Source organism: Gracilinanus agilis, chromosome 2, assembly GCF_016433145.1.
Source record: "Gracilinanus agilis isolate LMUSP501 chromosome 2, AgileGrace, whole genome shotgun sequence".
Classification (NCBI taxonomy): Eukaryota; Metazoa; Chordata; class Mammalia; order Didelphimorphia; family Didelphidae; genus Gracilinanus; species Gracilinanus agilis.
Window position 1 is genome coordinate 152,532,321 of NC_058131.1, and position 26,246 is coordinate 152,558,566.

General features: G+C 39.5%; 2 protein-coding genes across 2 annotated transcripts in view; one reads left to right on the forward strand and one right to left on the reverse strand.

Annotated features, from left to right (window-relative positions):
- Nucleotides 1-26,246, forward strand: part of LOC123233398 (zinc finger protein 420-like) — a 239,531-nt gene that overhangs the window by 30,543 nt on the left and 182,742 nt on the right. The window lies entirely within an intron of this gene.
- On the reverse strand, nucleotides 9,806-15,511 carry ZNF2 (zinc finger protein 2). Its single transcript, XM_044663457.1, has 2 exons — nucleotides 15,370-15,511; nucleotides 9,806-11,261 (listed from the first exon to the last, which is right to left on the reverse strand). The coding sequence occupies exons 1-2, from the start codon at nucleotides 15,509-15,511 to the stop codon at nucleotides 10,510-10,512; spliced, it is 894 nt and encodes a 297-aa protein (XP_044519392.1). The 3' UTR covers nucleotides 9,806-10,509.

A 26,246-nucleotide genomic window follows, 5' to 3' on the forward strand; every position in this document is an offset into this window, starting at 1 on the left:
TCCATGTGAATTGGAAAGATGCAGAGCAAAAGGAGCAGAGCCAGAAGAACACTATACACAGAGACTGATATACTGTAGTAAAATCGAATGTAATGGACTTCTATACCAGCAACAATGCAATGACACAAGACAGCTCTGAGGGATTTATGGTAAAGAACGCTACCCACATTCAGAGGAAGAACTGCAGGAGAGGAAACATAGAAGATAAACAGTTGCTTGAACGCATGGGTTGAGGTGGACATGATTGGGGATGTAGACTCGAAACAACCACACCAATGCAACTAACAACAATTTGGAAATAGGCCCTGAACAAGGACACATGTTACAACCAATGGAAATGTGCGGCGGCCATGGGTGGGGGGAGAGCGGGGGGTGAAGGGGAAAGTAGGGGCATGAAGCATGTAACCATGTTAAAAATGAATATTAATAAATGTTTTAAAAAAAGATTACATCAATATTGCCACGAATTCCATTCCCACCATACATCTTATCTTTGGAGACAATGAGTTATGTGTATTTGACATATCTCTTGGGCCTCAATGGTGGGAAAGTACAGGCTTTTTCATGGAAGACAATTTCTCCATATTTCATTCATTGTTCTTTTATGTTAACTTACTGTACCATATCAGGGAGGGGTTGGGGGGGAAACTTAGAGACTATTCTGGCCTGTTTTTTGCAGGCACCTGTGTATGGGAATATGAGTTAGGGTTTTAAAATCCTTAACATTAACTCACTATATGCTGGTTTGTTTGAAGTGATTTCAGTGGAAGTTTCTGTATTATAACATATAAATGTGGGGTCTACTTAGGGGTTTGTGGGAGGTCTGTGGGTAGTCTTGCTATTAGCCTGTATTGTTTTTCTATGTTTCCATGGGGCTGAGTAAGGATACTGATTTCAATAATTTCAGTAAAAGGGGATGCTAGTGAGAAAAGAGTCACATAGGAGAAACTGAGTGAAACATCCATCCTTATGACAACTGCTGTGCAGGTTTTCAGAACTGGTGATGAGCTGTGCTAAACATCATGGGCTTTGAGGGCTTCCTGCATCTGGTGATTAAATCTAAAAATGGGCAGGGTAGAGTTAATCCCATCTTCACACTTAAAAATGCCAAAACATCCTTTATTTTGTTAAATATCCATTGTTTTCTTGTGCAATTATACTCAGCTTTTTTCTAGATAGGTTAATTTTGGTTGTAAACTCAGATCCTTGATTCTCAAATATCGTATTCTATGCCCATCATTCTTTTAATGTAGAAGCTGCTAAGTCTTGTTTTATGTTGACGATTAACTACCCAATATTTAAATTGTTTCTTTCTACTTACTTGCAACATTTTCTTCTTAACCACTGATTGATTATAATTCAATATGTGACTCCTGTACTTGCCTCCTACTTCCCTTTCACTGTCTTCCCCTCCTTTCCTTACCTTCTAAATCCAAGAGCTTTCTCTATCCTTTACTCTTCTATTTGTTCTTATTCCTGAGATACTAAGATCTTTTAAAAGTTCTTATACTCTCCAGGACCTTAGCCATTACTTAGTCTCACCCATAGTCAACTTCCCTTTTATGTAGCAGTCACCATAGCTTCAAAATAATTCCTATGGCCAACTGTTTCAGGACCACATTTATTAACAATGAAAACTAATTCAGCCTCATTGGTTGAAAAGAAGCTTTTTAATGTACTGCAAATACTGAATCACAGGGTAAAAGTCATTCTTACCCAGTGAAATCAGGTTCCTATTGGTCTCCAGCATCACATATCTATAAAGGTCTCTGATCAGGGTTCAGTTGTTCTCTTCTTGGGTAAAATTCACAGCCACATCCTTAAATGTTACTGGTTCCTGAAATATAAACACCTTGTTACTCAACCATGGACACCTTATTCCTGAAGGAAAAGGTAAAATTAAAAACATATGGAGAAATAGATGGCCTGAACAAGGAGTAGTCCTGACAACATTACAAACTTGGAGTATTGTGGGGTAGGAAATAAAATGTATGTGCCTATCCTTGGACTCTACTGAATAAGAGCCCTAATCATTGAGAGAGTAATCCATAAAATATATTAGTGTGAAGATGGGATTAATCCTACCCTGCCTATTTTTAGATTAAATCATCAAAAATAAAAATACCCCACTTAATTCTCAAGTAGGAGAGGTCTGTGACCCACGTGTGCAAGAATGGGTGATGAGGAGGCAGCTGGGTGGTGTGATATTGGATATTTGGAGGTCCTTGAATGGATCTTGAGGTCTCTAGTCTAAACTTCCTATGGACGTTCAGGGGACTTGAAAACTACATTTCCCATGATTCCTCTTATGTAATACAGGTGGGCAGGAAGCATGATTACATAGACAGAGGTATAAAGACTCAGAACTTGATTGGGATGCTCTCTTTCCTATGAAGCAGCTAGGGGAAAAGCATGGCGGGGCATTTGAATTAGATCTTAGCAGGCATGTGGTTTTTTTAAATTATCAATATGGATTACAATAAAACCCTAATATTTTTTTAATATTTACTTCTATATCAATTTTGTTACAGTGGCTCAGTGGATTGAGAGCCAGGCCTAGAGATGGGAGGTCCTAGGTTCAAATCTGGCCTCAGACACTTCCTAGCTGTGTGACCCTGGGCAAGTCATTTGACCCCCATTGCCTACCCTTACCACTCTTCTGCCTTGGAGTCAATACACAGTATTGACTTAAGACAGAAGGTAAGGGTTTTCTTAAAAAAAAAAAAAAGGAGTGGGTGACAAATTAGAATCAACTGACTTCCCCCTGGGCAGTCCTAAACAAAACCTTTGTTGTGATTGGTACACGTAAAATGGGAGGAATGAGCAGGAAGTGATGCAAAAGAAACGCTTTTTAAAAGGAGCTACAACTTCCTTTGGGGACTTCTTGGTTCTTTGGAGTTTGGAGTTCAAGTTGGAGACTGATGAAGAATCTGCTTACTGGACCTTAGACTTGGTGACACTGTTCTAAAATCTTTCCCTTTGAACTACCATATGGTAAGTGAAAAAGACTGACTCCTTCCTGGATTTCTTCTGATGGGACTCTCCTCTTGAGAGAGACTTCGTGACTGAAGCCAAGCCCTTGCTAATTTATTCATTCCTATGCCCTGAGCCCTCCACTCAAGGATGAGACTCCTGTGGCTGAGGACAAATTAACCCTGCCTGGGTTGAGCTAGGGGGTAGAGCAAATTACTTAATGGATTAGGTTAGATATCTTATCCTATCCTCTCTCCGATTTTCTTACTTTCACTCTCCCTATTTGTAAACAAACCACCATAAAAGTCATTCTGACTTGAATTTTTTATTTGGAATTGAGTAATCAATTCCTGGCGACTAAAATTCTTAATATTCAGTCCAACCATAATTTTTTACCCTTTACATTAGGATGGACCCCTTCCTGGTAAAGAAGTTACCACACTCTAAAATCATGACTACAGTTCAGAGAAGAGAGAGAGAAACCCAATTAACCTCATATCTGACTGTCAGAAATACAGCTGTTATCCCCGCATTCTCTGTATTCCCTTCTTGAAGAATGGTAGAGTCCTGAGAATACTGAGTAAGAGGGGGAAAAAATGGGAACTGAGTGTTGGAGTGTTGACTCCCAAGGCTGGACATCTCTACATATTATCTGGGTGTGATCTCTCTCTCTCTCTCTCTCTGAATAACTCAAAAGAGGGAGATCTGGCATAAAAGCTCTGCTTTTGCACAAAGATAAAGACCACTGTTAACTGACACAACTCTGCCTCCCTGCTTCTAGTCCAGGGGTCAGCAACCTTTTTGGCCATGAGAGCCATAAACGCCACATTTTTTAAAATGTAATTTTGTGAGAGCCGTACAGTGCTCACAGTGTGCGCTCCTGTAACAGCGCCTGAAAAAAAATGACTTTATGGCTCCTGCAGAAAGAGCCATATCTGGCCCTCAAGAGAGCCAGATATGGCTTGAGAGCCATACGTTGCCGACCCCTGTTCTAGAACATTCCAGATCTATGTTTCAGATTCAGAAAATACAGCTTGAACATAACTATTTCTCCATTAAGGCAATCTCTCTGTGATTCATTCAACCTGTCCTTTTATAATGAAGGAAAATATGCCCATTTTCTTCCACAATGTACTTAATAAGAAAAGAATCAATTCTAACTTCCTTTAAGTGGACTTAGCTTATAAGAAGTGATATGGTGTAGTGGGTAGAATAAATAATTGGAATCTAGAAAACCCGAGTTAATTGCTCTGGTTCTACAAATAATTACCTGTATGGCCAAAGGAAAGTAACATAACCCTTCATTCACAATCTTTTTTTTTGGTGGGGGGGAGATGAAGAGGGAAGGGTAAGGAAACTGGTCCAAGCCTGTAACTCAGTTGGTGTAGGAATAAAGATTGTCAACTTCTCTGCAAGTTATAGTCTTAGTGTTATCCAAAAGACTAAGATGTTGTGAACTTACCAGGGTAACACTCACCTTATGAATCATAGGTTAGAATGTGAATGCAGACCCTCCTGAATTTGAGACTGTTTCTCTATCCACTGTAGCTCCCAGCCTTTCTAATACAAGATGAGACTATACATAAATAGGACTAATTCCACGAACCATTAATGAAGATCATTTTCATTACTTCATAGTAAATCATCTCATAACCTGCTTACTTCAAGCATTTTTGTTCTATTAAGATCATATGAGATTAGAGATGTGAAAGTAAGTGAAATATACATGTGCCAGGTTTATAATAGTAAGGAATTCTTGTTACTGTTCATTCCAATTCTCAGATGCGTAGTTAAGCCAAAATTGCATGTATTTTTAGAGAACTCAATGTGTTTATAGTGAAAGGGAATGAAGACATCAGTGCTCTTAAGGGGACTGCCGGTTTTTTCCATGCATTCTCACACAATGAAACCAAAAGGAGGTAAAAACTACAGGGTATGGTAGAAAGGCTTATGTTGAAATGTAAATTATGCTCATTCAATGAGACTGGGGAAAATCCTGAGCAGGTCATGGCCACTTTCTTCTCCCTCATTCTCAGTCTTTGACCCTCTCACTTTTGTCCCCAGATGTTTGGATCAAATCCTCCACCACAGTCACTGCTCTCTGTTTGTTGTTCTCCCAATAAACTCCCTGGGAAGAACAGGCAGAAATTACTGAGATGCTGGAACAAACCATATCTTCTCTCTGTGGAACTCTGGCTTCAACCTTGTTCTTCCAAGTTTTTGGAGTGAGTTCAGTGTCTTCTAGGGTCCTGCACCCTCTCCAACTAAAATGATCTGAAGGTCTATTGAATGGGTCTTCTAGGTTAGATAGTTTCCTTAACTTGGATGTAGTCTTTTTCTGGAAATCCAGATTCCCCTACAGAGAAAGGACTTAAGGCATCTGAGGGAGAGCAAAGGCACAGGTTCTCCATCGGGAACTTTTTTGGTGAAGGAAGGGAAACCAACTATCTATATTCCTGTAAGAGAGATGACTTCTTGGGAGGGCATAAATTGGATCACTGTAAGGTTATAAAGAATAAATCAACACTAGGGATTCAGTAACCACAGACTTTTGTTCCAAATCCAGGGTCCTGTATTCAGAGAATTCAGGTCCTGTAAGGACCCTGAATGTGCAAATGACCCAGACTATGAGCATCAAGTAATAATGACACTATAATTTGCTAACTGTAGAGCTCCCAATGTTGTATACTTCACTAAATAAGAATATATTTTATTATAATCTGAAGAACAGATTAAATTGGAGATCATAGCCTTAAATCCCCTTTCTGTCAGCTAGATGAAGCCCTTACAACCACAAAACTGCACAGCTCCTGGCACTGCTCTTACTACATCAAGTGTGACAATACCAGTTCACAAACTAGCAGTTATAACATATTGCAAAGTCTAAGTCACAAATTTGTAAATCTTCATCTTTCTTGTTATTTTGATTTATGTATATCACATCCTCTTAATGTACTATCTTAATGTAAATACCTTAAACTTCATGGTAAAACACTTCCTACTCTAAAATCCTCCACCTCTCTGTTAGTTCCTCTTTTTCACCTTAAAAGAAACTGTATGAGTGTACAACCCTGGGTCAATAACTTAATCCCCAATGCATAGCCCTTACAACTCTTCTGCATAGGAACCAATACCCAATATTGATCCTAATCTGGAAGGTAAGGGGTTTTTTGTTGTTGTTGTTGTTGTTGTTATTTAGAGAAAAGCTACTGGGAATATAAGAAAAAGACTGAAAGATAAAACCTACAAAAGAAAAGTTTCAGTATAAGCTTAACTCCACAGAAGAAAAATCAAAGGTGAAGCACATAAATCCCAAAGGAAAAACAAGATTTTTTTAAAGACAAATGATAAGTGCCATATTTTTAAGTAAAGTGAACCAAAAACATTCAGTGAAAAAGAGAATTCTCTCCCAATATAATGGAGTGAACAGATAAGCTCATAAACAAATATTCCAGCAATGATCAAAAAAGTATACCAGCCTTAATAATGACAAGAAATTCAAAAGAAACTACAGAGAGTACCTTCATCCAGCCCAGCTCTACATAAGGAGAAAGAAATACCTGAAGAAGACTTCAGGCACTTGGGAAAATATACAGCCAGAAAATCAGGGTGAGCACAGTGCTAAGAAGCTGTGAATCTGACTTACTTGTTAGAAACTTTAAGATTTCACCTAACACACCCAGCAAACTGGCAAAGAAGACAAATGACAGAGTCAATATTGAAGAGGCTGTGGGAAGACCACACAATGATATAATTAGTGGAGTTATGAATTGGTCTAATTATTCTGGAAAACAATTTGGAATTATGTGGGGAGAAAGTCACCAAATAAATAATTCATAAATTTTGACCCTGAGTTCCCACTGCTGGACACATACCCCAGGCAGTCAAAGGCAGAAACGTGCCATATTACATAATGCAAGTGGATAAGACTGAGGCGGAGAAGGAGGAGGCCGGGGCAGAGCACTTTTTGTGGTAGAAAATAATTAAAATACCACTCTGTGGAGAAACAGCTAGACAAAATGTGATAAGTACATGTAATGTATTGTCCTGTAAGAAAAAAAGGGGGGGGGGGGGAAGACTATACAAGCTCCTTGAGGTCAGGGACTGTTTTTTTTTTTTTTTGCCTCTTTTTGTAACCTCAGTGTACAGTGCTGGCACATAGTAAGTGCTTAATAAATGCTTATTGGGGGGCAGCTGGGTAGCTCAGTGGAGTGAGAGTCAGGCCTAGAGACAGAAGGTCCTAGGTTCAAACCCGGCCTCAGCCACTTCCCAGCTGTGTGACCCTGGACAAGTCACTTGACCCCCATTGCCCACCCTTACCAATCTTCTACCTATGAGACAATACACCAAAGTACAAGGGTTAAAAATTTAAAAAAAATGCTTATTGGCTGTATGATAAGCAGACTTTGCATATGCATATTTTATGCAGAATGAAGTAGAATCAGGAAGACAATATAAATCAATATAGATGGAAAAGCAGTCCAAGGTAATTGAATCGCACTCTAACGATAAGGGCCGATCTTGGCACTGGTGGAGAGATGAGGAATTGTATCTCCCTCCTTTCACTGGAAGAGCGGGGTACTATATTGGTGGACAACTGTGTCCACAGGTGAGGATGATGTGCTGCTGGCTTTGATGAACTGTTTGTTCCCCCTTTGTGGCAAAGGAAGGATGGGTGGTAGGAGGGGAGGAGGTTATTTGTCAACCAATCAATACATTAATCAGCAAGGGGATACGAATATTTTAAAAATGGGATCAGTAACACTAGACATTCACCTGAACTGAATAACGCACTATGAAGATCTCTTCCTCCAAAGGAGTCGGTGTGGGGAGGACAGGGTGGGGTGGAGTGGGGTGGGGTGGGGAGGGAGGGAATGTCCATTTTGCATCTGCCCTCCCCTAACTCTTCCCTCCAAACAGGGGCTGGGCTTTTGTTCTGAAAAAGGGAGGGGGCAGGGGGTGATGTTTCGTCACATGTGTCAAAGACAGCTCTAGGAGACTGAAGATCTGGGTGCAAATCAGATATTGACTCCCCAGAAACCCCACCCCTCACCATCCGTGTCTGCTGATTCTGCTTCTCTTAGGCCATACAAAAGAGCATACAGACAGACAGACATAGGTCACATACAGGCACACATGAACACATGCTGACACGCATATATGGAGACACACGGACTCACTTTTACCTCCGTCCCACCCAAGCAATTCCACATCACTGAGCCCACAGGATATGACAACTGCGCAGACCCGAAGCCTCCCCCCCTCCCTGCGGACTCCATTTCCCAGCAGCCTCAGCAGGTTCCTCACTCCCGGGCTTTGAATTACTGTGTTGAAAGGCCTTCTGAGAAATTGAATGTAAGCTTTCCTTACCCCGGACTATATTTCCTCTGGGCAATGTAGTCTTGGATTTCAGCCTACACAGGCAGCTGACTAGGTCACCGTGGTAACGGCCAACCGCTTAATGATGAGGTCAATATTCTCCAAGTTTGTTTCTGGAGCTGCCCGGTCATCTGGTCTACCTCCAGCATTTATGGATGGGGAAACTGTCACCCAGAGATAGCTAGCAGGGAAGTGACTAACAGAAGGACTTAGCTGCAGAATAAGGACCCAAATCCAGGACTATACCCCGGCTTCCTGGGGCAGGGGAGAAGACTGCAGTCCTTTAGAGCCATCACCCCTACCATCCACAGGCACATTAGATTCTTTAGACAAAGGGAACCACCTAAGTCAACATGAATTTTATGGTCCTGGGTATTGCTTTGTGGTTCAAAGTGCTCATCCAGAATCAAACTAAAAATCAAATGGTCATCAAAACGTTCCATTGAAATGCTGATTAAGAGCAGTAAGAATAGAACCAATGTGATTTGGCAAAGTTTTAAGATTCATAGCATCCCAGGGTCTTAAAAAAAGGAACCTTAGAGGTCAGCTAGTCTGGTGCTAAATACCTTTTATAATATTCTTCCCAGAGCATTGTCCTTTGAGGCCTGAAACCTGGAAGTACAGATAATCTGCATTTTGTATCAATTAGTGCACTTGCTGACCCAAGAATGATTCCAGTGGTTCACCATCTCTGCACCTTTTATTGTGAAAGGGAATTCTTTATTCCCTTTACTACTTTGAGTTAACATTTAGTCAACTCTTTTAGTACCCCTACTTAGTACTTTGCTAACCAATAAATAAAGAGAGCTCCACCCTTTTAACCCAATCAGTCAGAAGCACGTGAATCCCATGATAAAAAAGATTTACACCTTCACAGGCCTATAATAAGAATTAACACCTTCAGAGGAGAGAAGTGGATCCTATAAGACACTGCCTCCCAGGCAGTGCTGGGCAATTTGGAAGTTGTGGCTGGCCCCTGTGAAGAGGGAAAGTGATAATAAGCCACTATAAAAGGCCCTGAATTTCTGGGGCTGGGAAGTTGGCTTCAAGAAGGAAGTCGACTTCAGGAAGAGTTGACTTCAGGAGTCATATTCACTTCAAGTCATCTTGGCCTGCCTCTTGAAGGGAACTTGGGTGAATGAATCGTTGGCTTCCCTTTCCTGACTTCCAGAGAGTTTAACTTCGGCTGAGAGGGTTAACAAGTTGTGCCTGGCTGAGTCACACACTGGAGCAATATTTAGTGTGATGGGCTAGACATCTTCTCTATTCCTTTATGCATTTCTCTACTTTCAGTCTTTTCCCACCTCTTTTGTATATAAAAGCTATTAAGTCATTTTGACTTTGAGCTATAACATTTTAAATTTGCGACCACAATATTATTTATAATTTTCATATATTTTAGTCAAACCACTAAAACATAACTTCTTACGTTATCTTGTTCCTTGCATTTGTATCATGGTCCCTCCCTTCCATCCATACCAACTGACAAAGAATATTTTTTAAAAAATAATGCATGTGAAACTTTAAACTTAAAGGTAGTTTAAAAACACTTAAAATGTGTATATGTTAACAAGAGATTAACAAAGAATGTTTCTATTTCCCCTACCCTTTTAAAATTTATGGTTTTTTTTTTATGGATTCTGTATGTAGCTTAGGATCTAATTTTGGGTTTTCTTTTCTCAGCATCATTTTATATTTGTCTTCTGATCTTCTTTGTGTTCTTCATATTTGTCACCTCTGATAGTGTAATAACAGTCCAATATGTTAATATACTAAATTCCCTAATGTGCTATTAAAATTTTTGTAGCAATAAGATTTTTAACATTCTTAGGGTACAATTCCAGAACTAGGAGTATTTCATGAAAAGGTATAGTTTTTTTAGATATTATATAATGCTTTCAAAAGGTGGTACAATTCATGGTTCTATCAGCAGCATTACAATGTGCCTGCTTCTTCACAGCACTTCAACATTGAATTTCATCCTTTTAAAGCCACTGTTGCCAATATTATCAGTTATGAGGAAGTATATATGAAGAGATTTGTTTAAGGTAGAACCAATTTTATGTTTTTATGGTGTTTCGCATGCTAACTTGACTCTTTGGTATTTAATAAAGTCATAAGCCTAACTAAAGTTTTGTCCAAGATATATTCTCAGATTTACTCTTTGGCATAACGTCGCTGATGTTGAATGATAGATGCCTTGCTACAAAAGGCTTTTCCACACACACTGCATAAATAGGGTTTCTCTCCAGAATGGGTTTTTTGATGTCGAGTAAGTGATGAAAAGTCAAAGAAGGTTTTTCCACATTCATCACATCCAAAGGACTTCTCTTCAGTATGAATCTTCTGATGTAAAGAAAGAGATGAATGCCTAGCAAAGGCTTTTCCACATTTATCACATTCATAAGGCTTCTCACCAGTATGAATTCTTTCATGAACCATAAGGGATGAAGGATTTAAGAATGGTTTTCCACATTCACTACATTTATAGGGACTGTCTCCTGTATGAGTCATGCGATGTCTCATAATGGCACTCCTATGTCTGAAAGCTTTTCCGCATTCATTACATTTATAAGGCTTCTCTCCAGTATGAATTCGTTCATGTTCTATAAGGGAAGAATGTTTAGAAAAGGCTTTCCCACATTCATCACATTCATAGGGTTTCTCCCCAGTATGAATTCGCTTATGGGCAGTAAGGTAGGAATGGTTCAAGAAGGTTTTTCCACATTCCTTACATTTATAAGGCTTTTTTCCAGTATGTGTTAAAAGATGTCGAGTAAGATTGCATTTCCAACTAAAGATTTTCCCACATTCCTTACATTCATAGGGACTCTCTCCAGTGTGACTTCTCTGATGTTGAGTAAGAGATAAGTAGTTAATGATTTCCCCATATTGGTTATATTCTTGGCCTTGATCCTTGGTGTTTTTTTGAGGAATGATTAACACATGCTTAGAATTTCTCTCATAGGAAAGAGATGTCTCCCTTGTCTCCTCCTCAGCTTTTTCTTTCTTCCTGTCCAATATGTTACCAGGTACACAAACTCCTCTAAACGCAGAGCCTACTGGAACCATTATCCCTAATGAGTCTACTTCTGAAATTTTCTGCTTTGGAGATGACTTCTGGGTTTTAGGATGACTCTTCCAGTCTGAAACCAAGAGAAAACACAACTATAATCTGTTCACTGAGCTTTAAGGGAAAAAAAAGCTATAGTAAAAAAGATAACGAAACTAAAAACAATGCCCACAAAACATCTAAACAGCTCTCAAAAACGTCCTTGTAGTTTAGGCAGAGTAAAGGAAGCAGGAAACAAAAATGGGTATGGGGGGCAATTAGGTGGCTTAGTAAATACAGTGCTAGGCTTGGAATTGAGAGTGTGGCCTCAGACACTTCCTAGCTATGTGATCCTGGGCAAATCACTTAACTCCCAATACCTAACCCTTGCCTTTCTATCTTAAATTTGTTACTAAGACACAGAAAATAAGAGGTTAAAAAAAAGCAGTAGCTTGGGGAATATGACTAGCTCCCTAAGCAAAGTGAGCAGAAAACATGAAATCCAGGATTGTAGGAAAGGTCATCAGAACAATGTGTTATGTGGAGCAGATTCCAACAAGTAAGGAGGACAAAGAATGGAATTCAGAAAAATGAACTTTCAGTCAGAAAGGAGAGGTGGTACCAGGAAAAGACAAGTTGAGAGGAAGAGTTAGTAGATAGTAAGACACAGGAAAAAGGAAGAAGAGGAATAACAACCGAGGAAAAGGTGATACTTCACTATAGGAAATAAAGGAGACACTGCTTTCCTGCTTGGGCAGCTCATGGCAATAAAAATCCTAACAGGCCCTGAGGCCACTAGAACAGCTCCCTCTCACCAAACTATCAGGCTATACTTCCAGTGAATTCTTTATTTCTTGTTCTTAATCACTCACCCAAAGAAGAATTTTTTGGCAACTCTCTTTCTTTAGCTCTTGACAAATTAAGAAACCATGGCTCTTTGCCTTGCTCCAACTGGAAGATCACATCAGGCTTAGATATAGGAAGTCCTATTAGTAAAAAAGAAATATCAGTATTAGCCAACATTTTATATGGATGCTGCTGTTTACAAGCCCTTTACATATACTGTCACTTAATGTTATTATAGACCCATGAAGTCAATATGATAGGCATTATATCCTCATTTCAGAAATGTGGAAACTAGGGTTCACAGAGGCTAAGGGACTTAGCCATGGGCACAGAGCTTTTATACAAAAAACAGAACTATCCTAGAAACCAAAAGTGTCACTTTGACACAGACACACTCATAGACAATCATTAACACTTAACAACATGCTGGTCTATTGATCTCTGTGAAATAACTTATATCTACTGAAGTGGCAGCAGAGCTAGAGCACCTGCAAGTGCACAGACCATCCCATTAAAAACATGCTCCATGTTTTTTTCATATACCTCTTTTAAAAAATGTTTTAATAAACATTTCTTATCTTCTGCCCCCTCCTTCCTGCTGTATCCATATCTTTCCCAATTAACAGTAACAAAAAATAAAACCATCATAATAAATAAGCCTCCTTAGCCAAACTCCCACAATAGCTATATCCAAAACTGTAGGCCTCATTCTCTGACAGGAGGTGGTGGTGGGTTCCTCTTCCCTCCTCCAGACTGCAGATTCAACAGAACACTGATCAAAGTTCTCAAATCTTTCAAAGTTCTTTTTCTACAAATTTGTTGTCATGGTAGAAATTGTTCTAGTGTGGCTTACTTCACTCTGCATCAGTTCATATCAGTCTTACGTCCTCTGAAATAGTTGATTTTATCATTTCTTGTGGCATAATAAAATTTCATTATATCTAGATGTCTTAATTTGTTTAGCCACTTCCCAATAGGTAAACATCCCTATTGATTCTAGTTTTTTGTTTCTACCAAAAAAAAAAAGCTACTATATTTTCTAATAAATGGGCCTTTTCGCTTTTTCTTGGATTTATTTGGGCTATAACATAGTAGTGGATCAAAGATTTATAGTTTGATAATGTTGAAGACACCATCATCCTCCTGGTCCCTAGCCTCACAATCTAGGTGTCACATTTTGCCCATCATTATCTCTCACATATCCCCCCAACATCCAATCTGTTGTTCAGTTTTATCAGTTCTACACTTGTAAACATCTCAGATATTCTTCCTTCTCTCCTCTGACATTGTTACCACCCTGGTACATATTCTTGTCACCTCACGCATAGATTATTGCAACAGTCTTTTGGTTAGTCTCTCAGCCTCAAGACTTTTACCACTCTGGTTCTTCTGCCAACTCAGATGTCAAATGGAGCTTTCTAAAATGAAGTCTAACTATGCCACCCCTTGCTTTTTTTCTGTAATTCAATTTTATTTTTAGTTCTAAATTATCTCCCTCCCTTTTCTACCCATTGAGCAGGCAAGAAAAAAAAACTATTACAAATACATATAATCATCTAAAACAAATTTCCTCATTAGCTATGGCTCCCTTCACCTATCCCTCCAAAAATAGATCTTCTGCTTCCATCTGTACTCTGAGACCTAGGCCTGTTTTGGTGAACCTATGGCACATGCACTGGAGGGGGCTGTTCCCCTTTCCCCTATCCACTGCCCTCAGGCCTTTTCTCACATGATCCACCCCCTCTGCCCAGCAGCCCAATGGAAGAGCTTTCTCCCTCCTATATCTGGGGTAAGGGGGGGTGCAGTCTGGGTACTTGGTCTCTCTAAGCTTCGCTATACCTGTCTTAGGCTCTTTATTTGGAGGAAAACAGAATGAATCATCAGGAATAGTGATGGGTCTTTGAATTAGAGTTCTTAAATTTTTTCATGTTGACTATCTTTTCAATATTGCTGTTACTGTGAAAACTATTCTACTAGTTCTGCTTGTTTGATAGTATCCACTGAAATTGGTTTGTTCTTTATTTTGTAGGATGGGCTTCTAGGCACTCTCTTGTTGAGTTCCTAAAAGATCTCAAGAATACTGGTCCTCAAAAGATTTAGGTAGTTTCCACCCTTCAAGTTTCCCTCTTCTAGTGGTCTCCATAATATCATTGCTAGGGTTTGTACCTATAGAGGCATTATTTGTTTTCATTTTCCTTAGTCTAGTCCAGTGGTTCCCAAACTTTTTTGGCCTACTGCCCCCTTTCCAGAAAAAATATTACTTAGCGTCCCCTGGAAATTATGAAACTATTTATTGAACTCAGAATAGAATGTAATACAAAAAAAAGTGTGGCCATCACCGTCCCCCTGGATCGCTGCAGAACCCACCAGGGGGCAGTAGTGCCCACCACTGGTCTAGTCACATCCTTGTCCCAAGTCCTGGGTCATAATATCTTTCTGCATACCCTATCTTTCAGGATAGATTTTAGAATAAATCTAAATTTCTCTTCTTACTGCATGTCCAAAATATTTTTTAAAAGCTCAGACATTAGAGCTATATCTATCACCTTTTATTCCAGTTTCCCTCCAGTCCTTTTCCCCACTCCCATGACTCAGGAAATTCCATTTTTTCCCCCCTCTACCCATTATTCCATATTTTGTAACATGGGCATATTAGCTTCATTGTACACTTTACTATCTCTTGGAGGTTCTGTTCTATTATCCTGAATGATTCCAAGGAACTCTGCCCCACACCCTTGTTTTTGACTCAAAAGGCGACCCCTCTACTTCTTTTTGAGGCCCCCATTCCCATCCCATTAAATCCCTTAGCTTCTTGTACCCTGTACCTCTTCTAATTTTTCTTCTTCTGGAGACACTGAGATCTCTTAAAAAGTCTTTAGGATCACCCCATTCTCTGGACCCTGAGAAAAAAGCAAGATTCCAGTATTACCTTCAGTGACAACAGTCACTGAGGTTTCAAAGTAGTTTCTAAAAGCATCTTTCATGTGACCAAGCTTCAGACAGTCACAGTGAAATATAAAGAACTCTAGGCACATCTTTGTACTCACTCCTATTTTAAGAGAGGATCATTTTCTTAAGATGGGACAGATGCTAGATCACAGAGTAGAAGCCTCTCTTACCCAATGAGACGAGGTTTCTATAGTTCTCCAGCATCACATCCCTGTACAGATCTCTCTGAGCAGGGTTCAGTTGTCCCCACTCCTCTTGGCTAAAGATCACAGCTACATCCTTGAATGTCACTGATTCCTGAAACACAGACATTCTTACTCAGCCAGGGAAGCCATAAACTCAGAGGAAGGGGAAAACTACCACTATTTGGAGATGAAATGGGGATTGACAAGAAGTAGTCCTAGCAATGTTGAGAGCTCTAGGTACTGTGGGGTAAGGAGGAAAGTAGAAGACTGTGACCTGAGGGGAAAAGGACATCTTGACCCTGTGTTTCTATGCCTATCCCTGGGTCCTACTGAGGAAGAACTTTATTAACAATATTCCTCACAGCTCCAACTGGGTATAGAAGATCCATGAAGAGTGGAGAAAGTTTCCATAGTCTGGAAATTATGACCACGTTTCAGGAGAGAAAAAAAAACAATTCACCTTGTACTTGACTGCCAGGAACATAGGCATTATTCCCTCCTCTTCTATCCTTTTCCTCCTACAAAAATGCAGAGTCCTGAGAACTGGGGTCTGAGGAAGAAAAGAAAGAGACATTGAAGGAGTCTGGTCTTGTTTTATAAACATAAACAAGTTATGAAAATCATTTTTCATTATTTCTTGCTAAAACATATTGAAATATGTGGCTTATCTGACTGGTAGTTGTTGATGATGTGAAATACCAAGGTTGAAGATATCTCACAGTGCAGACAGGCCACCTCAGGCTCAGTCCACCAACTCTCAGGCAGTTTAAAAAACAATTTCTAGGGTTTATTTCCAAACAAAGTCACCCTAATCTAAGGTTTCTAGCTATACCAACTCTCTTTCTAAGGGCCCTGCAAAGGGCCATCTTCTGGTCTTCTTGCTACTCTCACTACACTGATTTGTCTATAAAACCCATCTAACTACCTGTGCTGCTAACCCTTCCAGGTAATGGTTTGATAGTCTTTCAGTGTAGCCAGGCTGATCCCTTTATCTCAGGTATCAAACCTCTTCAGGCTAGGTCCAAGATGGCTTCAGGCCTATCTCATTGACAGTTGCTGGCTAGCAGGTAGAGATCTTCTATTTAGCAGTTGGGAACACTTTCTCTGGATACAGGAACACAGGAACACAGATGGATGAAAGTATGAAGACTGGGTCTCAGCAGGATCACAGGTATCTGAAGGTTTGGCTTCACAGGGAAAAGGATCAAACTCCTCCTCAGCTTTAGGCTTATCCCTTAACAGGAAGTCCCAAAACCCTCAACAGCTCTCTGTGTCCTTTCTTATAATGTCCTCTCATTCTTGAAACACAGTCTCTGGTTCTAGGGCATGTAGCCAGATCCAGCTCCTGCTCTTTGTGCAAAATCTCTCTTACCTGTTTGCACTCTTTTCCCTATAACAACATCATATATTATACCATATGTCACATCATTCTTGACTAAGATAATATGTCACAGACCTTTTTCTTTTTTAATTAAAACCCTTACCTTTTGTCTTGGAACCAATACTGTATATTGGCTCCAAGGCAAAAGAGTGGTAAGGGCTAGGTAATGGGGGTTAAGTGACTTGCTCGAGGTCACACAGCTGGGAAGTGTCTGAGGCCAGAGTTGAACCTAGGACCTCCCATCTCTAGGCGTGGCTCTCAATCCACTGAGCTACCCAGCTGCCCCCTCACAGACTTTTAATGATAAGGAATTCTGAGTATGGCTCATTCCATTTCACAGACATAAAGTGCAGAAACCTCTAAAGAGATTTCTCTATGGTTTTTTGGACTGCAGAACAATGCACAGAATTATTCTCTTAAAAACAGCCTGTTCTCAAGCTTTACCTTTCACCCTATGACTATACCCAGTAAGCTAAATCTTAGTTCAAACATAGCCTCACTCAGAGGTTCCAGAGTTACAACTAATTTTCTTTGATATTCACCAGGGCTACAGTACTGTAGCTATAGTACAGATACGGTATCAGCAACAATAATGACTGCCTGGCACCTATTTTTATGAGGTCCCCTTGGTTCAGCCAATCTTGACAATGTGATCATTTTCAACCAGGTCACTTTATAGCTGCACAAATGAAGGATGATGGTATAAAATAACCCACTTTCCCCCTCTTTGGCTCCAACCAATGCAGGAACTGTCTCCATTAAATAATGGATAGAAGAGATTCGTCTTCAGTAAAAATAAAAGGAAAGGAGAAAACTAGAGGATATGATATAGAAGCCCTATGATGTGAAAACTAGGAAAATCAAATTGATTCTGTTTTGTTATTGATTCCATTCCATTTTACCACAGACGTTTTTGTAACTGCCTAAGTCATGTTTCTTTGTCTGAGCGTTAAGTTTGGACTTTCAGCTTTTCTGTAAATCACTTATTGTCTCTGAGTTAAATTTGGAAGTTCAATTCTCCTACTAATCACTACTCTATTCCTATCTTAATTAAATGTTATCTTTGAAGGATGCAGGTGAATGCCTAAAAGATAAGTCTTTTGTCCAAGGTAAATCTGGTCCACTAAACCATCCTTGCAGGTGGACTGAGACAATGAATATTTCTTAATGACAGCCAATCATATTATTCTTCATGCCTGTGATGCTTCAGACCATATATCCAATCATATTATTTCCCCATCTTTGATGCTACAAATTTGTAACAATCATACAGGGAGACATTCTCCATCTATGACACTGCCATCTAGTTTTGGGATGTTCTTCCTTTTGCCTATAAAAATGATCTGTGTACCTTCATTTGGTTTTTTTAGCCTGTCAAAGAGTTATTAGTAATTGTTAAGCTTATCAATAAATTGAACCTGCTTGCAACTTTGTGTCTCAAGTTACCTTAATTTCAGGCATAACATATGAGTCTTCAAATATGCTCACTCAGTGAGAACAGGGAAAAGCCATGATCCAGTTGTGGCCTCTTTCTTTTTCCCACGTCTTAATTTTTTACCATTTTCACCCTTATTTGTTGAGGGTCAAGTTTTTCCATTCTCACCTCTATTTGGTAGAGGCCTCTGAGTCAAAATCTCCACCTTCTTAATGTTCTCTGGACACCATACTTCCAATCCAACACCATGGGCATAATAATGAGAAACTGCTCCGATACTGGAAGCAACAGAATTTTCTTTGTATGAATCTCTAGCCTCAAACATGGACATCCAATGTCCAGCAACAGGTCTGTGTCTGTCAAGGCCTTGGTCCCTCCTGGCATTGAAATTACATGAAAGTCCATCAAATGTGTCTTCGTGATTGTATTTCTAAACTGAATTGAATTCTCTTCCGGAACCCAAGTTTTCCCTAAAGAGCAAGGAATTAAGGAATCTAAAGATCAACAAAGGGTCAGGCTCTTACCCACATGGACTTTTAGGCAAGTAGGGGATTGGAGAAGAAAGTATAGTTTTCTCCCTGTCAGAAAACCAGTCCTCTGGGGTCACAAAAGCTGGATCACTAGTTTCTATCAAGTACTGACAAAGTTATAAAGGAGAAAAAAATCACAATTAAGGACTTATAAACCATAGTTGCTTGGTCCAACCCAAAAAAGATAAATTGAAATGAAATAACTAAATGAAATAGGCAATTAACTAAGAGTGGGTTGACAGATATAACTGACTGGTCTTCCTGGGGATTGAATCAATAAACACAATGGGGTAGATTGAATAGGTAAGGATGACAGTTAAGATGATTAACACCAGGGAGTCACCTGGAATACATAGTGGGTGCTTCTATTGTCAATTAGGGTATCTGGGGTAAGGAATTAACAAGGAGAGAGTATTACCACTAAGATATTTAATAAATATTGGGAAAGGAATGGAAGGGAAATGGGTAAACTGAATCTAAAGATCTTAGGGTCTCCACCCAAAAGTACAGGAATGGAGAAACCTACATTAGCAGCTAAACTAACAGCAGGTCTAGCTGTGTGGATGGGGATGTCACATATAGGTCCAATAGACATGGTCTTCCAAGATGTTCTCAGGAGTCTTGATGTACAACCAATAATCTAAAAATCAGGAAAGGGAGAGAGGATGGTCTCTGTGTCCACCTCTGAGCCAAAAACTCTCTTCTCAACCTTACTCCTTTCACTTGAGATACTTGATTGGAGATGGTAATATAATCCACACCAAGGGAACACAGCTTCAGGGATTTTCAGTGAGTCTCCCACTCCCACCATCAGACATCAGTGAAAGTCCAAACTGACAGTCTACTCAAAGTTCTGGAATCTGCCTGCCAATCAATCTGCTCTCTGCTAAGCTAAAAATGCTATATTCCTATAACAAGCCTCAAGGAACTACATTGTAAAGAAATTTAAGGATCCAAAAGACTAGCAAAATAGCCTATGATATGTGCATAAGGAAGCAGTATGGCACTACTGTTTGGCAAGCAAAGAGTTCCACTGGGACCTTTTGGAAGCAAAATAAGAAATGAATATGGTTACTACATTTTTCTAGACTTGACATTTAAAACACTGACATTAAAAACATAAGACAGGGGGCAGCTAGGTGGATCTCTGGATAAGAAAGCCAGGTCTGAGAATGGGAGGTCATGTGTACAAATCTGGCTTCAGACACCTCCTAGCTGTGTGACCCTGGGCAAGTCACTTAAACCAAACCCAGCTGCCTAGCCCAGTTATAGAGAACTTTCTAGAGATGGAGTGCAGGGCCCCTGTCCAGACCCAGTGCTGTGCCCCTCCCCTCCAGAGATCATGTTGTGCACCACCCCACCCCCCAGAGCCCAGCACAGCACCCTCCCTTACCCCACACAGGAGAGGGAGAAAGCACTACTGTGTATCTTGGATAAATACTCTCCTCAACTGTCATTTTAATGTAAAACTCTGCCTTGAGAATAATTTCTACCTTTTACCTTTTTTTGTATTCCTAACTCTGGATACAAAAGTGCCAGGAACCTAGTAGGTGCTTAATAAATGCTTCCTGACTGGGGCAGCAAGGTACTACAGTGGACAGAGAGACAGCCTGGAGTTGGAAGGGCCTGGGTGCAAATCTGGCCTCAAATACTTCTTAGCTGTGGGAGTCACTTAACCCTAATTGCCTGGCCCTTGCCACACTTTTGTTTTAGAATTGATATTAAGACAGAAGGTAAGGGCTTAAAAAAAGTGCATTTATTGACTATAGTAGAAGGTAAATTATGAGGTAATAATGTAGAACATTCTAGCTCTTTCTATAAGGATTTTTAATAAGAGTCTGTAAGAGCTTGACTTTTGTCAAACTGGGACAGTTGGCTAATAGAAAGGAATCACTATAAGGCAAAGATTTGTTTGGATAGTTAGTAGTAGAAATCAGTTAATTTGCTTCAACACGTACCTATGTCCATGCAAATAAATGAAACCTAGACCACACACTTACACAGATAGAGGCACAAACATGAAACATACAAAGAGAGACATTCATTCCTTTTCATCCTAAGAAGGGAGACAAATTGTGTTCCCCTCACATTTAATTCAAATACTAAGATGCACATGTGCTTTAAGTACTCAATACTTTACCTTCATTTTCTATGGATAAGTTTATGGATGAGCTCATCCAGTTGCAGTTCACGAGATTACTGTATTTACCTCATAGAGATTTTATCTGTGCTTTCATACTTCCCTTTGGTTTGTGAAGAAGAGGTTTGTTCAAGATCTGTTTTACTAGTACGTGAGATAAAAAGCAAGCATAAGTGCCCCCATTCACTTGAGTAAAAACCTGAAGTCAGAAAGTGGGTGTAGAAGAGACAGAAGTTTACTACTTTCTCATGAGAAAAGGAAAATGTCCTAGTGGCAAATATGAATGCCTGGATGCAAATATAGACATTATATTGGTTCCTGACAGGAGACTCCCCTGCTCCCTTCTCTGTCTGATCCCCTTATCTAGGGGCCAGGACTTAATATCTAGGCACAAAGCCTACCCTCAAAATAGCAAGATACATGAGCTCATCATGTGGGAGGGGGTAAGAGTATGACCCTAAATTTTCAAGGGTAAGAAGAAATAAAGAGGCAGCTGCAGCTAGGCCATCTCCTTGTTTCTTGAGCCCTGATGATGCCCTTGAAGTGAGATAAAAAGTCTGGTCCTAAATTAACTAAAATTCCTTGGAGTTGAAAACACTTTTCATTTCTGGTGGGAGAAACAGTATAAAAGCTTGGGTGCTTTACATTGAGAATTACACACTTAATTCTATCCCATTCATTATATCAGGGGCCTTTACTTCAAGTCACTTCTAGGGGTAAACAATTCTCTCTTCCTCTTTTCTAAAGCCAGTCTCTCTAGATCTGAATTCCATCCCTTACCATGTCCTCTAACATCCAATTCCCAAAACAAACATCTCCATTCTCTTCTTCTGTAGTTTTACTATTTGTAAATTTGATTGTTGAGCCAAACTTTACATTTTTTTTCCCAATAAATTTCACTTTATATTTGGTTCTGATCTGTCAGGATTTTTTTTTTTTTGATTCTGACTCTGATTCAAAGAATTATTCTTTTTTCCTATCTTTGTGCCATATGCAAGTTTGACACCCATAATTTATGCTTTTATTCAAAAATGAAGCAGCATAACACAGTGGAAAGCACTTTAGATTTGGGCCCAAGAGCTTAATTTAAATTCTGATTTTGTAACTGACTTCACATGTGCCCTTGGGCAAAGCACTTAACTTTTCAGGGACCTCACTATCCTCACTTATAAAGGGAAGGTGCCAGACTGGTGACTTCCAAGGTCCCTTCAAGCTATAAATCTATGATCCTATTTAAAATGCCACAAAGGATTAAAATGTTAAATGGCTCCAGCCAAGTGAAGATCCTTAGGACACTCCACTAGAGAACTCCCTCTAACTGAATTCTCATTTTTTCTGTTAACTGACCTTTGGATAAACACTAATATTTTATCTTCTGTATTTATCTATCTTATCCATAAGCACAGCAAGTGGCCTTTCTAGGCCTCAATTTCTTCTGCTGTAAAATATTTTTGTTCAACTCATGGCTCAATAAAGTGGAAATACCACTGAACTTAAAGCAAAAGACCTGGTTCAATTCCTACCTCTGCACTATATTACAGGCTTTTAAATGAGGGTTCATTAGTAATACAGTGGGACTAGAACTGACAATTTACATCCCTATTGGCAAACCTAAGAAACTCATGCTGGAGGGGCCATTTGTCCCCCTTGAGGCACATTTCTCACATGCCCTGTCCCTCTTCCCAGCAGACCAACAATGGCAGTGCTTCCTCCCTCCCCAGTCTGGTATGGGTAAGGGATGGGGCTCACATGCTGCCTGGAGGTGAAGTTTGGGCACTTGGTCTCTAAAAGGTTCACCATCACTGGCTTACATGTTCCCTTCTGGGTCTTAACGCAGTAGCCGACAATTTCTAAAGTCCCTTCCAGATTTTATAAAACATTATTTAAAAGTACATTTTGACAGCTTTTGTTTTTCTATCACCTAGACTGACCATTCTCTCTCCCAATTCCCCAAGCACAGGGCCATTATTTGTCTGGAATATAAATGCTGCTAGAAAAAGTCACGGACCTGAAGTGACTTCAAAGAACATTCATTTTCCCAGTTCCAAACGAGCTTTCTTGGATGTGAGTGGGAGGGCTTTTATGTCTCTCCTGCACCACCTCTCCCTTTCTCCCTTCTCTCCCCTCCAAACAGGGGCTGGAGAGCTACTGTCCCCAGGGACTGGACTTTTGTTCAAAAAAGGGGGGGAAGGGTGGAGGAGGGAATTTTCGCCCCATGGGACAAAGACTGCTAGTACAAGGGCTCTGAAGATCTGAGTGCGAATTCAGAACTTAGATTCCCCAGTGACCACCCCCGCCCACCTGCTCCGTGTCTGCTGACCCTCTTCCCTCCGACCACACTTGGGGACGTACATACGCAATACACGGATGGACACACACCTACGGTAAGGCATACAGGCGAACATGGGGATACATACAAATACGGACACACACACTTTACCTCAGTCCCACCCAAGCACGTCCACGCAAGTCCCGGTCTCCGCTCTGCTAAAACGGCCCTCACGGACTCTACTTCCCCAGCAGCATCAGTAGGTTCCGTGTCCCAGGCTCCTAAGGACTATAAGGGTATTGCACCACTTAGGATCGAAAGGTCTTCTGGGAAATTGAGTCTTGGATTTCATCTGCGCAGACTCAGCGAGGATCCCGACAGAAGTAGCGCCTTAGAGCACCAGAGAAGAGAGATTTGGTTACCGTGGTAACAACTTGTTCGGACTTGAGGTCCAAAGATAACTTGTGAGGAAGCGACTGGCGGAAGGATTTGGCGGCTGAACTGCACCTAGATTGACCTGGGAGAGAAGAATCCTGGAGTCCCCTCGGGGCCACGACCCCTTCCACTCTTAGATTCCAAAAAAAAAAAAAAAAAAAAAAAGTTTCAAAAACATTTACCTTTAATTCTCTGAACTTTGCAAAAACACCAAATAAAACGAGTATTTCCATATACGTGATTATAGGTGAAATTGTTATGGAGAGCTTGCTTTTCCTTTCTAACCTATAATAAATTCAAAATATATTTCAAAGTTTTCCTATTTGTGATTCCTGCTGGCCTTTCATTGAGCCGAAGTTGTGTGAAACCCTATCTAAAGTCCCTTTTCTCCCATAACTGCCTCCAATATGGGGGGGAGGGGAAGGAAAACCTTATAACAAATATACATATTCCTTAACAACAGGATTTATACACACACCACAAATAGACATGTACATATTTTATTTACGTATATGTGATAAGTACACATTTATACATATATAATTCACACATATACACACACACACACACACACACACATATATATATATGTCACATTCTGTACTCTGAATCTTTCACCTCTCATTAATTCTCTGGAATCATAGTTGAATATTATGCTGATCAGAGTTCCTAAATCTTTCAAAATTGTCTTTTCAATATTACTATTTGTTATTGCAGAAATTGTTTTCCTGGTTCTTCTCACTTCATTCTGCATCAGTTCCCACTTGGATTCCTCCAAAAGCATTCTCTTCATCACTTCTAACTGCACAATAGTATTCTTTAATATAAATCAAACCTAACTTGTTTAGCCATTCTCCACTTGATAGACATCCTCTCAGATTCCCATTATTTGCCACCTCAGGAAGTCAGCACAAGAGGCATGTTTATCAAATGTACAACACCAAACAGAGAGGGAGAGCCAACACATCAGGATCTAAAAAGATCTGGACAGGCTAGCTTGTACTACATTGGGCCTAATAAAATGGAATTTAATAGGACTAGTCTCATGAGTTTCAAAAAATTAATTTTATCAACACAAGATGGGAAAAGTATGGCTAGACAAAAGTTTGCATATGAGATTTGGAGATGTGAATGGATTGCAGGCTCAGTATAAGCCAACAATGTGATATAGCAATAAAAAAAAAGCAAATATGATCTTGGGCTGCATTATGAGAAGCATAGTGTCCAAAATCAGAGATTTAATAGTCCTACTACATTCTGGCTCTGATCAGAAATCTAGAATACTGTCTATAGTTCTAAGAGATATATTTTAGGAAGGACATTGATAAGGCAGAGACTGTACAGAGAAAGAGCATTGAGATGGCAAAGGGTCATGCCAGATGAGAATAATTTAAAGGAACTAGTAATGTTTGGTCTGGAGAAGACTTAGAGAAAACACAACAGCTATCAGTCCTTAAATATTTGAAAAATTATCACTTAGAAGAGAAATTGAATTTGCTCTATTTGGCCCCAGAAGGCAGAATTTGGAAGAATAAGTGAAAGTTGCAGTGGTAGATTTAGACTTGATGCTAGGAAATAATTCTCAAGAATTTTAAAACTCTCTAGGATGCAGATCATACAGAACATTTCACATCAGTTTATTTACAGTGTGCTTTTATGACAATGACCAATAAGGAAGTGTGTTTTGCATGATGATACATGTATGGCCCAGATCAAATTGCTTACATCTCTGAATGGGGGGAAGAAAGAAAGAGAGGGAGACAATTTGGGTCTTATAATTTTGGAAAACATTCGTTGAAATTTATTATTATATGTAATTGCAAAAATAAAAATATTTTTGAATGAAAAAAATTAAAATTCCTGAAATGTTGAATTCAGAGCCTCAGGACCTAACCGAGTCTCCCTCTTGGGAGGTTTTCAAGAAAATGTTGGGTGATCAGTTACTGAGAACTGAAAAGGAAATTGCTTTTACTTTTTTAACAGTGATTATAAAACAAGGACTCACATATAATCCTTTAGGTAGTATGTGTTACTATATGATTTTAGAAAAAATTACACAGTTGTCAAACTGTGTATAAGATATGAATTATAATAATAGAATATTAACCATAGTATTAGAGGGGATATACTTTCGAGTATTAGAATAATAAGACAACTAACTAGATTAAGGGCTTCTGTTTGAGAAATAAAAACTTTAGCTTCTAGGGAAGCTGAAACTCATGCAATTGGAAATAAGCAATGCTCATTTGGTATGGTGAGTGGACAGCTGACCTATTGAAATCACAGGAAAATAACTTTGGCATGTCCAGGTGTTGTTAGATCCTGTGAAGATTTATACTCACTATAGGCTCCCCAGAGTATTATGGCCACTTTGACCTAACCCTTTATGATAGTTCTGGACTAATAGTTAGTTATAAGATTAATCAAATTTCTTTATAATGTATCTTAACTTCATATTGGAATTTATCACTTCTTATCAAATGTTACCAAAACTTGTTGCCAAATATTAGAATGTTTTAAACATACTTTGAACATTTTGTCTTGTTAATCACTTATGTTAATTAACTGTCAAAAACCTATGAGATCTCTAGCTTTAATTACCCACAAATAAAGATGAACCTTCAGCCCAGAATGATGACTATATATATATATATGTATATATATATATATAT